The sequence below is a fragment of the Sabethes cyaneus genome, chromosome 2 (assembly GCF_943734655.1).
Source record: "Sabethes cyaneus chromosome 2, idSabCyanKW18_F2, whole genome shotgun sequence".
Lineage (NCBI taxonomy): Eukaryota > Metazoa > Arthropoda > Insecta > Diptera > Culicidae > Sabethes > Sabethes cyaneus.
This window is the reverse complement of record NC_071354.1, coordinates 214777020-214791708: the sequence shown is the minus strand read 5'-3', so window position 1 is coordinate 214791708 and position 14689 is coordinate 214777020. Positions and strand designations below refer to the sequence as shown.

General features: G+C 42.7%; 1 protein-coding gene across 12 annotated transcripts in view; it reads left to right on the top strand.

Moving 5' to 3' along the window:
- Positions 1–14248, top strand: part of LOC128733985 (PTB domain-containing adapter protein ced-6) — a 100893-nt gene extending 86645 nt beyond the window's left edge. For 10 of the 12 annotated variants that reach the window (XM_053827933.1, XM_053827932.1, XM_053827926.1 and 7 more), the window contains 2 exons: positions 12009–12656; positions 12951–14247. In XM_053827933.1, the coding sequence (XP_053683908.1) occupies positions 12009–12656; positions 12951–13019 (717 nt within the window). In that variant the 3' untranslated portion in view covers positions 13020–14247. Of the gene's footprint in view, positions 1–12008; positions 12657–12950 lie in introns of all 12 variants that reach the window. The other 2 variants (XR_008411960.1, XM_053827935.1) reach the window with 2 other exon arrangements.
- Positions 14249–14689: the final 441 nt, after the last annotated feature.

The window sequence follows — 14689 nt, the reverse complement described above, 5'->3', positions numbered from 1 at the left end:
AGGAATAACCGTATATTATTTTGAATGTCATTACTTTATCTGAAGCGTGCTATCGAGTATTTCTAGGGTCGGTATCTCCAAGCTCTTATCCAGTTCTTATTCCATAGTATTTAGTACAGGAGTTAGGTCACAAGGCTGTAATTGAAAACATATATCTTTTCCCGGTTCTCCGAAATAGGTTTCCACGCGAAATAGGTCCAGCAGATTGATGGATTCCGTACTTTTCGAAATTCCGGCTGGAAGCATATCGTTTGTCGGCGACATTAACCGAAACCCAAATTTATCGAGAAAATCAATTCCCAAGATTAAACGTTTGGTTACTTCGGGTACAACAACAGTTGGCACAATATGTGTGGCGGTTTTGAAAGAATACGGCACATTAACATATCCCAGACATCGGTATTCAGTCCCATCTGCCGTAGATATCTTCATCGGAAGCGGGTGCATTTGAAGACCTAATTTGCGTATTAAGTCTATGCAGCTAATCACGGAGATACTGGCACCAGTATCTGCGAGAGCTTCTATTTCTTCTCCTAAAATCTTTACGGTGAAATGTGGGCATCGATGAGCTGAAGTACGAATCTGGTGTATTTTATGAAATGGGGAATAGGGTGTAGTGGGAATCGCTGCAGATTGACGGGGAGGAAAAGGATTCCCTATATTTTCCTCCTTTAGTCGTTTTTTTGCTTCTCCTCTTCTCCTTTTCTTAGGTTGTGCTGGTTGGGACATCTGTATGTTGTCGTATCAAGATGACCGGAAACGTGGCAAAATATTGTTTTATGCTGATCGCATTCTCTCCACATATGACCTGACCGTTGGCAATTCCAGCATTTAACTGGATCCTTTTCTTGATTTTCCTCTTTCGGTTGTCCTTGACTTTTTCCGCGAAGGGTTGGGAATGATTTTGGTCCTCTTGATTGCACGGCGCAAACTAATCCTTCGTTCTCTTGGTCGGATTGTACATCATCGTCTTCGTCGCAATTTATTTGATTAATGCTGGGTCTTGATTGACTGGCGTATAAGTTCGTTTCCAGTGCATCAAAACGAAAACATAACTGGGCTAGATGTTCAATTGAATTAATCTGTTCTAATGCCAATCGTCGCCGGTATGACAGTTTCATATTTTCGACGATGATTTCAAATTTTTCTCTTTCGGTCATTTTTCTCATTAGCCGTTGCGCCAGCATTTCCATGTCGGTCAAGAATGCGCTGAAGAGTTCATTTGGACGCTGCTTTCTATACTTCATTTCTTCACGAATGATTCGATCTCTATTTGGGTTGTCATATCGCATCTTTAGGAAGTGTTCGAGAGTTTCCCAACTGTCGAATTTCTCCTCATAGGTTGTATACCATACATACGCACTGTCTTTGAATAACAAGTGCGCATGCATTCGCAGCTCCTGATGACTGATCGCATATGAGCCACACAAAATATCTAACTGACGAAGAAAATCAGTAACTGGAACCGCATTCGTATCGCCCGAGAATTTTGGCCATTTTTCTATAATCGCACACTGTTGGTGAGGCAATCGCCTTGGATAGCCTTGGTACGGGGATCGCTCAAAACCCGAGCCTCGGTTACGAGCAGTATTAACCATTGGGCCTTCCTGAAAATGAATGTTTTCTCGACCAGTTCGTGGTGGCGAAATTCCAAAGCACGTATCTCTGGCGTTATTTCGTTCATTACCAGCTACAACTGGACTACGACGATCAGACACTCGACCGGACAACTGCAGCGGTTGCTCGACCTCCATCTGCCGGGGCTGCAACATTGTTGACTGTCGTGGAATTACTTCGAATACTTCTTCATCATTTAAATGTACATTCGCAATTTTATCCGCTAGATGATTTATCGCTCTCTCATCCATCGCAGGACGTTGCAGACCTTTATTGAAGAGTTTATTCATATAGGAACGAATGTACGATTCGATTTCTGATACATGCACGTATTCATCCTGTTGGCCGAAATTTGCAGGTACAATCGGTTCCTCCCTCGGGTTACTCGGACTCGCTGGACGATCATGTGCTTGAAAGGCAATCACTGGCTTCGGTGGCAACATGCTCGTTTTGAACATGTTCACATTTGTTTCGTTACGGACTGGCGAATTTTTACTTTCAACCGGCCGTCTCTCTTCGTTTTGCATGCTGAAAATTTCCGGTCTAGGCGGAACATTCATAATGTCAACGCCCCTCGACTGCGGTAAATTTTGTCCAATCTCATTAGGAAATAGTGGTAACTGTGTAACATCCGGTACAGGACCTGTCGTTTTTGCAATTGGTTGAGGATATTGGTTCGGGAGTAATAACGATGTTGTAGCAGACGGCGGCTGGCTAAGTGCACCCGGTTGCGGTGGACCTGTAGGTCGACGAACTGCGCCTAGAGATGCTGGCCGTGGAATTGGTCCAATTACACTTTCCCATTTTTTTCCAATACCGGTGCTCAACGCTGGAGACAAAGAAATTAGCGGGGGACTCATTAAACCTCTACCTACACCTTCCATGTTTACACTTGCACCTCCTACGGTTTCCTCCTGCGTAAGGAGATCTTCTCTTCCCGTCGTATTTAGGCCGGGAGCATTCAACGTTGACGATGCGAAAAGAATATCAATTTGCTGTCGGCTGCTTTGAATCGGGATAGCAGACGGTACGTTAGCATTCGATGAAGTAACGGTGATCGACTCCGGACGAATTGCAGGTTCAGGAAACTCCACCTGATAATACCGTTTCACCATTCGGTTTACAACATCTAATAGCACTTTCTTCTTTTCTTGCCAAACAGGCTCTTCAGGATAATAACGAGACACTCGGAGATAGTAATGCACTAATCTTGGAAAACAATACGGGTTGTGACCGTTGACAAGCATTCGCTCAATTAAATGCAATTGTATCGGAATATGACTGAAATCGTCAGTCAGGTTCTGAGGGGACCACACAACTTGAATATTTTCATCGGAACTCCGCAGCAGGTTGCGAAGAGTTCTACGACGAGCTTCGAGTGTGCCCTCTATAGGATATCCTCGAATAGCTAACTCGTAATTAATTTCCTCTTCGGCGAGGTCATTCGCGTTTATACGATATAAATCCATTTGGCACTAATGTCCAAAATAAAAACTGTTTTTGCTTAACTTTAAATATATAAATATAAACGAAATAAATTTTTACCAAATACCCAAAAAAGAAAAACAATCAATAATCGCAAAAAATGCAAATATAAATTTAAATGTAAATTAAAAAAAAAATTCACCTATCACCAAATATAGAAATTGCTTATTCACTAAATCTAACAGTACTACTAAAGCTCAGAATCAGATATGTAACGTAGCGAAAAAACGAACTAAATTTACTAACTCCTTACTTTGCTTTTATCAATCGAATCTATCTCTTAAGACACTTTCAGTCGTGGCCCCACGTTGGGCGCCAAAATGTAACGTTCGTGTTGCACACAACGCACAGCAGCTTAAGCGCCACTCCGGTTTAGGAGGCTGCTGACGCTTTTGAAAGTCCGGCTATGAGACTCTGTAAAACGGGCGGGTTAAAAGTGGCTAAATCACACCGTTCATCTGACTTTTCCTAACAGGGGTTAAACCAATAATTCTTCGTACAGACTGATCAATTAATATCTACAAAATCTCCAAAACAAACGAACTAAAAGAATCGAGACTATACGCGAATCTAAATGAGAAAAGATCTCACCATTCATTAATTCGAAAAAAACAAACAAAAGTTCGATATCTTTCAGGTGGTTTTCAAACTAACCGGCTGTTTATTGAACGCATCAGCCTACTGGTCCCGGGACAGGGTAAAGCTACTCAACTTAAGGCTAACAATGGCAAACAGTCTTATTTGCTAGCACTTGCGGTTTTTTGTTTTGGTTCTTCCACACAGTTCGACAGCACAGGCCGAACGGTCCTGATAACACAGGCAGCAGCGATCAATCAGCTGATCCAGGCAGTCAAGCTGATCCAGATGTAAATGAAGAGCGTATAGCGTTTGCCACCTTAGGGTGAGTGGCAGGCGCCGGTCCGTAGCACGTTCTGAGTGCGCTGAGTGGAGCAGTCAATCCTATGACTGATGACAGCGTGTTCGATGGGGTCGCTTAGCAGATTGGTCTTCTGCCCTAGCCGGAATAAACACCCCACGTTGAATGGGGAACCCTGTTCAACGTGTACATTTGTTATGCGTATGCCTGATAAGTTATTTTCACCGTAGCACGCCGCTTACCTGCTAGTTGTAAGTTTTACGGGCACGAGTCACTTTTTTTGGTAACTCCTATCCTAGCAGTCGGTCTAAAACTTTAAAAGTTAGTTATAAGGCCTAATCTCGCTACTCTAGCTTCTTCTCACCTTAAGCACGGGTGGATTTTGCTAGCAAAGTCCTTGACTTTGTCAACCACCTTGAAATGCACCTTTGAAAATCGCGAACTTTGATACGGAAGAAAAGTTAAGTTTGAAGATCTCCACTCAATTAGCAATGGAGTTGGTCGGATCCCTTATTTATAGCATTTTCGGCATAATAGCAATCGAAATGCTATTATATTTCGCGACAAAGATTAATTCTATCAACCTGTACGATTTATTTCTTGTACATCATTCGCGATTGTTTGAAGAACAATCTCGAGCGCACACCAGTGATTTAAATCACTCAGCCATTGGGCAAAGCGAGATGACCAATTTGAGTGACGCCAATAGTGAGTATGTATCGGCGCGAGCGACAGTAACTCTTCTAGTAACCGACAGGTGGCTATGTTCGTAAGTTGCGGTGAGCTTTTTACTACTAGTGTGCAATTATTGTGCGGTTACGTGCAATCTTCACAGGGATGAATTCATGGCTTACAACTCTGGCTGTTTGCAACATTTATGTAGCCTGATTAGAGTAAAATGTAGCTTAGAAATTCTTGATCGTTTGCTGTTATTAACTAAATTTTTTAAGCCCCCCAAAGTGTATCATCCATCCCAGGGCGTGTTTGAATAATCCTTCCTTATCGCCATTGCTGAGATCCGAATTTTATAATCCTGGAAGTATTCTAAGGATCGCGCACCAGCGCCAGAGATATAGCTGCGTAAGTTGGTACTGTGCTGCCAGCAGTTGAGACGTCCAACTGTCTCGTGAGGGCTCCAGAATAACCAACGTAGAACGAAAAATAAGGAAGTGAAGGAGCACAGTAAGATCGTTAGTAAAATGTCAGACGATGGATTCAATATATGTAAATTAGATATTGCCTCCATTTGACTCAGAAATGTCCACGTTTCCTTAAAGTTTAGTGTCGTTTCTCTGACAACCCGTATCAAATGTTGATTCATTGACTTTACCCCTGCCTCCCAAGTTCCTCCAGGATGGGGGTTGAAATTTTTGGTACGAAGCAGCCAACTGATACTTATCGCCTTCAAAATAGGTAGCATTAACAAAAAAGAGTCTGTCTGAGAACCGTTGAAGAACAGTTATGAATTTATCTGTCGTGCGATCTTACACTAGCTAGCTGTAGATCCCCCTCGTGGCCAAACAACCTGTCACATGGTTTGTAGCACCTTCTACCCCTTCCTTCGAGCTTCATCATAAATGACCCACCGTAGTCGATTCTTATTTAAAGAAATATATTGTTTGGTACAGGCGATATACTGGAAGATCTCTCATGAATTGCCAATCCGATGATGACTTTGTCTGGCATAAACTTAACACTTAGAGGTAATTTTCCTAGTAAAGTATTTGACGTGAGGCCAGAATCGCTCACGGACGGTGGGCAATAATCCGCTAGGACCCACAAACATATGAACTCACCAACCTTCGAGTTCAGCGCCGTCAATAGTCACTTGTTTTCTGTAGAGCCTCTACATTTTAAATTACACCCATCGATTTTATTACCCAGCTTTCTTAGAGTCCGCTTATAGTCTGGATTAAATTGCCTCCGCTGACGCAGTGTTTGGTGATAACGTCGAGGTCGTCCACCAAGCCTAGGAGTTGGCTACTGTTTCTGAATTCTGGCTGAATCAACCATCAATGAAGATGTTAAATAACATACATGATAGTCAATTCGCATGCCGTTGCCTGCGGCGCGATTTGTAGGGGCTCAAGAGTGGATCAGAAAAACACACGTAGAACTTCATCGGTTCCGGGGTAGCTTAAATCAGGGGTTTCAGTTTATCGGCGAACTCGTGCACACGGATTGTCTGCCATAGCTGTTCGTATCGCATGTGGCTTTGAAATCGATAAAAATGTGATGTACGGGCATATTATACTCCTTCCATCACTGAAGGATTCATAGAAGTGTGAAAATCTGATCCACAGTACGGCCCCCTGTAGACGACGTAACAAGATCGTTACTATTGGTTTCTTACCATGTTTGAAGAGATCTGCCCGGAGTCGGTCCTTTCTAGTGGCTCTAGTAGTCTTCAGCTCTCCGATTGCGCGCCAGATCTCCTCAAGATGAGGAACTTGCTACCGCTGGTGGACACTGCCAGGTTAACTTTCGCTCCGCATCCTTCCGTTATATCATCGTTGAGAGCCAAATGTTGAAGCCAAAACTTATTTCGTCGCACACAACTTAAGGGCCAAGCAGAATGCTGCGTCAACGCATCCGTTAGCGCCAATCTGACAGTAGACCCGTGGGAAAACTGTCAGAATAACACTAACGGACACGTTGACACAGCATTCTGTTTGGGCCTTTAGAGCTCATACAAGTGGCACATGGGAGAAGCTGGTTCATACGGTAAAAAAACGTAGAGAAGCTCGAGGTGGGCCAAACGGCACTTTTGTGTGAGCAGCCCTGAACCCTTTCATTTGCTGTTGCAAACCGATACAAATGAGCGGTTCGTTTGTTCGCCAGATTGACAGTTCGGTAAATTGCAATTCACGAACCAAACTTCGTGTCACCTTTGGGTACGTTTGAAGAACCGTGTTTCGTTTTTAAGACGCGTTTGTTTGAACCGTTTGTCATTCTTTAAGACAACTTACTTATTTTACTTTAGTGGCAACGTTCCGTTACCGATCCTGCGCCGTACGAATTATGGTCCTCCAATACCGCAGGATCGCAGAATTTTACGCTCAAAAACCCCAAGCACTCGTCGATTAGCTTCCTTTAGCCTCCATGATTCGTGTCCGTAAAGGGCCACCGGGAGAAATAGTGTTCTGTAGAGTGCCAGTTTTGTGCGAATTTGCAAACTACGGGACTTCAGCTGGCTACGTAATCCGTAGAAAGCCCGATTCGCGGCTGAAACTCGTCGTTTCATTTCGCGGCTTACATCGTTGTCACATGTCATCAGTGTACCAAGGTATATTAATTCCTCCACTACTTCATATCATTCCCTATTTAACTCCACCTCGGCACCAACACCACTTAGGCTCCCACGTTCCCTACCAGCAAACATGTACTTCGTTTTGGTGGTGTTAATGGTAAGCCCCGATCTCGCCGCTTCCCTTTTAAAAGGCCTGAAGGCCTCTTCCACTGCTCTACGGTTGATTTCGATGATATCGACGTCATCCGCAAAACCAAGAAGCATGTGAGATTTCGTGATGTTAGTTCCGTTCCTTTCCACGTTTGCCCTACGTAATGCACCTTCCAAGGCAATGTTGAATAGCAGGTTAGAGAGTGCATCCCCTTGCTTCAGTCCACCAACGTCACAAAAGCAGCTGAAGTCTCACCCGCTATTTTAACGCATGATTTGGATCCGTCCAGCATCGCACGAATCAGCGTAACTAGTTTCGTCGGAAAACCATGTTCTAGCATTATCTGCCACAGCTCATTGCGTTTAACTGAATCGTTCGCCGCTTTAAAGTCCACAAACAGATGGTGTGTCTGCAAGTGGTACTCCCGGAACTTGCGTAGCAACTGACCCAGGGTAAACATCTGATCCGTCGTGGAGCGACCCTCACGAAAACCAGCTTGGTACTCGCCGACGAAGGACTCCGCTGCAGAACAGGATACGGGAAAGCACCTTGTAGGCAGAATTGAGCAATGTAATTCCTCGATAGTTTTTACACACCAGTCATTTACATCCAACCACTCTTCCGGCATTTGTTCTTCCTCCCAGATCCTGACAATGATCCGGTGGATTGCTTCGTACAGCCGCTCGCTACTCGCTTTTAGAAGTTCAGCCGGGATCACGTACTTCCCAGCAGCCTTACCGTTTTTCAGCTCACTGATTGCCTTTTTAACCTCCCCCTGTGTTGGTGGCTCCACAGCTTGACCATCGCTTACAATTCCTATCCTGTCCCTGCTGATCTCCGCATTTACCTCTCCATTCAACAGTGTCTGGAAGTGCTCCTTCCACCTGGCTGCTACCGCCGTTCTGTCGGTAAGCAGGTTACCAGCACTATCATTGCACATCACAGGCATGGCAAAATTCCTGCATCTCACCGTTTTATAGAAACTCCGTGTGTCGTTACTGGCGTATCGCTCCTCTGCACCGGCGAGCACGTGCTCCTCGTACTCGCGTTTCTTTAGACGATGGATTCTTTTTTCCGCAGCTCTAGTCTCTCTGTACCTCTCTCTGTACTCTATTTTGACACGCTGCCGCAGTGAGCATGCGACTCCTGGCCTGGTTCTTTTCATCTGTCATTCTCTGGCATTCGGCATCAAACCAGCTGTAACGCTGTCTTCCACGCGTAGCTGATTCGATGGCACCATGGATTTTCCTCCCCTTCTACCTGCTGTTCTGCGATTCGTTGGCCAAGCTTCCTGGCGTACTCCACTGCCACGCCGTCTGCCGTTAACCGCTGGATGTTGAAACGTAGCGTCCTCTCAGTGCGAGCTTTCGCCGACTGTTCGACAGCCTTGCGCGAATCTTACTCACTACGAGATAGTGGTCAGAGTCGATATTTGGTCCCCGAAAAGACCGTACATCGATAACATCCGAAAAGTGACGACCGTCATTCAAGACATGATCGATCTGAGAGCTAGAGTCTCCATTTGGATGCCTCCAGGTGTGTTTCCGATTATTCAAACGTGGAAAGTAGGTGCTACGGATGGCCATTCCTCTGACCGCGGCAAAATTTATGAGCCTCAGACCGTTATCATTGGTCGACAGATGAAGGCTATGTCTTCCAATGAGTGGACGGAAGAATTCCTCCCTCCCGACCTGCGCATTTTTATCTCCGATGATGATTTTCACGTCGTGTTTCGAGCACTCTCCGTAGGTCCTCTCAAGCCTGTCGTAAAACTCGTCCTTAGCGTCATCGGATTTATCATTTGTCGGTGCGTATAAGTTGATTAGGCTGTAGTTGAAGAATTTGCCCTTAATCCTCAACACGCATAGACGGTCATCTACGGGCCTCCACCGGATAACTCGTTGCTTTTGTTTTCACAACACTACGAATCCGACTCCAAGTTCTGCTCTCTCGTCACTGTAGTAGACTGCACGACTGTAGACAGACTGCTACTGCACGGAACTCCCTTTCTCCGGAATTTGGTCACCGAACTTCCTGAATAGCAGCGATCTCCACTCCGAGTTGAGGCAGCTCTCGAGCAAGCAAGCTAAACCGTGCCGGTTCATGGAGAGTTCGGACATTCCAGGTACCAAATTTCCAATTTTTATCCCTTAATCGTTTCCTTGTCCCTTGCCGTGTCCTATACCGAATGTTCCGTCCTGAATTTCTTTTTTCGTTGTTCGTGGTAATTGAGTTTTCGGTATACTACCTCACCGGGGTCGCGATACCTACATCCCGCTGATGGGTCTGCGATCTTAGGTATAGCATGCGGGATACAGCATTTCATATACAGCCGCCCGTTTCGAGACAGACGCTGTGTGAGCCGCCCCTCTCTTGGAGAATAGGCACTCTAGTTCGCACCTCCTAGCTTAGCCGCTTCAGTAAGTACATGAAGCATTTCCGGGTAAGGCCATCGACCGTCATCATTTGACTTAGATCTGCATAGAGGCGTTAGGTGGGAGCTTGAAAGAGCCATAAAATATACATACTAGAATTAAGTTGGATAAGTTTTCTTTTTATTTAATTTTCAGGTCTTTTTTCTAAAAATCAGCAGCTCTCTCAGTTCATCTGAAGTTTGCAATCTGAAACATTCAGTCCAATTTGTACGAAGTACGAAGTTTGCCGGGTCCTCTAGTAATTCTATGAGTACGATTGAGAGTTGGCCATATGTGTAGGATTTTTTTCATCAAACGTGATCACCCCCTGAAATATCTGCACTAAGCTTAGGTAGCTTAGGTAGTACAGCCTGTATTTTATTATCTTTTCACTGTCGATATATTAAATACCTATTCCCATAAATGTGCTAGACGACCTTGTCGTTAAATAATATATGATTTCAGGAAGATTGATTTATATCAAACTACCGAACATAAGTAGTGCATTTCAGACCGAATGTGAGAGAATGTGCGACGCCGATGTGAGAGTATATGAGTAATTCTCGCTGAAACGGGGCCACTACTGACACGAGGTCTTCAAATATTCGAACTTTTGCGCTTAATTGGTTGAAAATGGTTAAAAAATAAGAATTACACTTTTGATACCTCGAAATAGTGGACCCCTCGTTCGCCAAGGGGCCTAACATTTTCAAAAAAAGTTGAATTTTGAGCAAACCTTGAGATCTATATCATGTGATATTTCATAAATTTGCCATGAAGCAACGACGAAAACGGCGATTTATTGAAAAAATCTAACATGGCGGCCAAATCCAAGATGAAAATTGTGAACCTTGCTACAAATAACTGGTTGTTTTATTCAGTTAGACCATTACAAATATTTTAAAAAGTTTTTGTCCCTCCGGTGTTGGGCCACCGAAGGAGGGGGGGGGGGCGAAAAAAAACAAAGAGAATTTTTTAATCGAGCAAAAAAAATAAGGATTTTAGGTATTTTTATTAAAAGTTTAAACGTGAAAACCAAATCTATTCTTGCTTTTAATATATACGTTGTTATTTTACATGCAAAAATCTACGAAAAAAAGACAAAAGCGAATGAAAATTTTTTTGGCCGATTTTCGGAAATTCCGCTGTTTGAATTTCCATTTCTATTTCATGCTAGAAGTGTTAACTCAACTCGTACACTCATTTTTCAAATTTTTCAGGTTGTAGAGCCCACAGACAATTTTATAAGAAAAATTTAACTCATATCCTACAAATTATTTTTTTGCCCCTCGATTTTTCAAGCCAATTTCCAAGAGGGTGAGGGGTGACAAAAACTTTGAAAATGATTTGCAATGACCTTAATGCCATTGCACAGCACACCTGATTTTATGAACGATTCTTAATGCATTTTTTATCGGCTTTCCAACGGTGGTCTTAAAATGAAAATCGGTTGGGGGCTCATGGTGAAAACGGCCAATTTTTGATAAAATTCAATATGGCGACCAAATCCAAGATGACCGCCGAAATTTTTTTTTACTCCATTTGAAAGTCCTGTTCTTCTTCTTTACAGAACCGGGCCATTTGTAAGTTGTTTTATGGCAAATTCATGAAATATCACATGATATGGATCTCACGGTTTGCTCAAATTCAACTTTTTTTTAAACTGTTAGGCCCATTGGCGAACGAGGGGTCCACTATTTCGAGGTATCAAAAGTGTAATTCTTATTTTTTAACCATTTTCAACCAATTAAGCGCAAAAGTTCCAATATTTGAAAACCTCGTGTCAGCAGTGGCCCCGTTTCAGCGAAAATTACTATCATATTTGTCTTACTTCTGATTTATAATTCAGTACTAATGCAACACCTTTCATGTCAATGAACTTTTGCTTATACTTTTGTTATTGATACACCGAAACACTTTTGTTATTGATACATGGCACACATATTTAGGTATTCTAATTTTTTACTGACAATTGATTTCATGGCATACTGCGACGCTGTATAACTTATATCGTTTTATGGAGAATAGTTTTGTTTTAACTCTCTTCCTACCATCTGACTTTTTCTCTACAAACTTTATTTATATTCCGGGTAACAAGAAACCTCAATCTTTAACGTGAAATTTAAAGAAACAGTTAGGTTGAATATTATGCTGCAGTTATATGTTTGAAAAGCGTTGGTTAATCAACATCCACTTAAAATCCTCATACAACAGGAAACTTCGTTCGATAGTTCCACCGGAGATGCCTCATTCACATCGAACGCGAATCTCTCAGCTCATCCTAGCAGCTCGTTCACCGAAGAAGTCAAAGGTTTCGCCAACAAAATGGACAGCGTGCTTGCGCTAAACAACGCCTACAATACACACAACACCTCCCACGGTTTGATCTCGCCTCCACCCGTCGCCAGTACCCAGCATTCCAATCCATTCGCAACGCTGGTGGCACCAACTAAGAACATCCTACGTACCAACCCGCTGGCCAGCGTCAGACATAACGCCGCCCCGTACGACGTATTCCAGAATGCTTCGGACGAAGAACCTCTTTCCGGTAGTATTTCGAACTCGTTTTCATCTGGCACCGTTCACAACATCAGTACTAGCACGCAGCCGCAGCCAAACCCGGCACCGGAACTGACTAATTCGGATGCACTCTTTCAAGATTTTGCTTTATCGGCTTTCAATGAGTTTAAGAGAGATTTAAGCAACACCAGCAACCGTCCCCGGCGAAACGATCCCAACGGCGGTTTGCAGTTCAATAGTGGGAAACGGTCGTCGGCGATGGTCTCGAAAGAATTTGGTAGTTTCAATAGCGCAGCAGCACCTCTACTCAGCACCGGTCCACAGGCACAGTTTCACCAGAAGGTAGTAGCGTCGGCAACTGGTTTGGACGGGGTTACTGTTCTAAATTGTCGATAATCAATGTGTTTCGTGTTGCAGTTCATTCATGTTTCGTTCGTTCAGTTTGTTTTGTCTTCCTGTGTCAATGTTTTGTGCGTGTCTGCGTTGTCTAATAAACTATTTTTTCCGAGACAAGTAACCGACGGATCAAGGATCAGTTAGCTCCTTCATTATACTTCAACCACCTTTATGTTGATTTAAATAAGTTTGCCAACGTTCAACCAACTAATTTGTGATGTTTTCCCTCACCTTTTGCAGACCACATCGAAAAACGGCTTATTTAGCTCGGACGACCTGCTGGATACGTTCGACCCGCTCAAGAAGTGATAGAGTGCCGAACGAGTGCGATGCCGCCTTTGAATGCCAGGAAGCGTTCTCCCGCTAGAGGTGTCCTTCAATACAATTTTTTTTTTTTGGTTTTTGTTTTGTTAATTTCCTTTTCTTCGATTCAGTCTTAATTCTGCTGGTTTGAATAAGAGAGAAAGAAAGTGAAAAAAAGTCCACAGCCCGAGAAAAAAAAGAATGATTTATATAGCAGGATGTTTTTGTTGTTACACAGAGAATCTCTATACGCAAAATACGCAAGCAACATACACGAAACCAGCGAGGTAACATAATTAGTCTCTTTTTATCCCCAGAGATCTGAAACGATGATTGAACGAGAGTGGATGCGAAAGTTTGTTTACAATGCAATGCTTTTTGTTTTACTAGGGAAAACTATTGAAACTGAAAATTAGAAGAGTAGAAAGGCGTCCCCATTAGTAGATAGTGCGGTGAGAAAAATAATTTTGTAATTCAATTCTGCAAGGTAGGAAAGGATCAAGTTAAAGTATTAAAATCAATTGTCAGAAATAAAAATCTCTGCTTACATCGGTAGGTTTACATTTATGTATGTTGTATTTTATATGTTTTTTATCCCCGAATAGTTGGGATATTTGTATGTATAACGTATGAAGAAAATGATGCATTCCATTGAATATATTCAGTTTATATCGGATGCAAGTTGCCGTATCATGACTTGCACTGGGCATGAAAGCTTCAAAGCAGTGCTCTCTATCGACGATTAGCGAAACACATTTGGCTCTAGTAGGCGCTGATGGTGCTGCGGAAAAATTTGGTACTTTTTCGATTGGTGTTGCTTTGGAAACCCCGCTATTTCGGAATCCAAACCCGGACCAACCATTTCCGACTTTACTTTAAATTTTCTTACGTACAGTGATTAGAGGTACGCTTCACGTGCGTAACTGGTTTTCCCGTTCAATCTAACCTGCACTCAAAAATGCCCCCGCCCCAATTGGTTTGCATCCAACTGTGGAACTCTGTGGTGAAGATTACAACATAGTGAAAGGTTTTGTTAGGAATAGTAATCAAGTATTTTCCCCTTTTCTTTTGTACTAAATGGAACAAACAAACAGAACGTAATATGGACATGTAATTTTGATAGAACATATATATTAATATAATATTTAGATATACAATGTGCGCAATAAACAACTATAAAACTGTATCAAATAAATATTACCTGTAGATTCATTGTTATTCTAGTTTTAGTTTCGATCAATGATGATATTGTGACCAATATGATCAATAAAATTGAATAATAAAGAGTTTTATATACTACATTCTTCTAGGATAAGTTAGAGGGATTAGATTTGTCCTCTTCTATAATGTCTTATTTACCAGGCACATGGTTTAGTCGTCGTCTCGACAGTCGCAAATCATTTTCATTACGCCCTTGCGTCACATGCACGTTGGTACATCTTGCTTTATGGTTGTAGCAATTTCAGTAGATTACGATACAGTTTCCAATGATTGAAGCTTGATTAGCTTTAATTTATATTCATTTTTTTTCCTATTAAGTTGGTTACATCAATCAAAGTAAACCGTGACTGTTCTTCTCGACTTTGTTTTGGATAGGTAACTAGGTACATATACCACAGAGAACATATACATAAACAGAAGGTGTGGCACTCAGCCTTCCAGACGAATGTTTACCT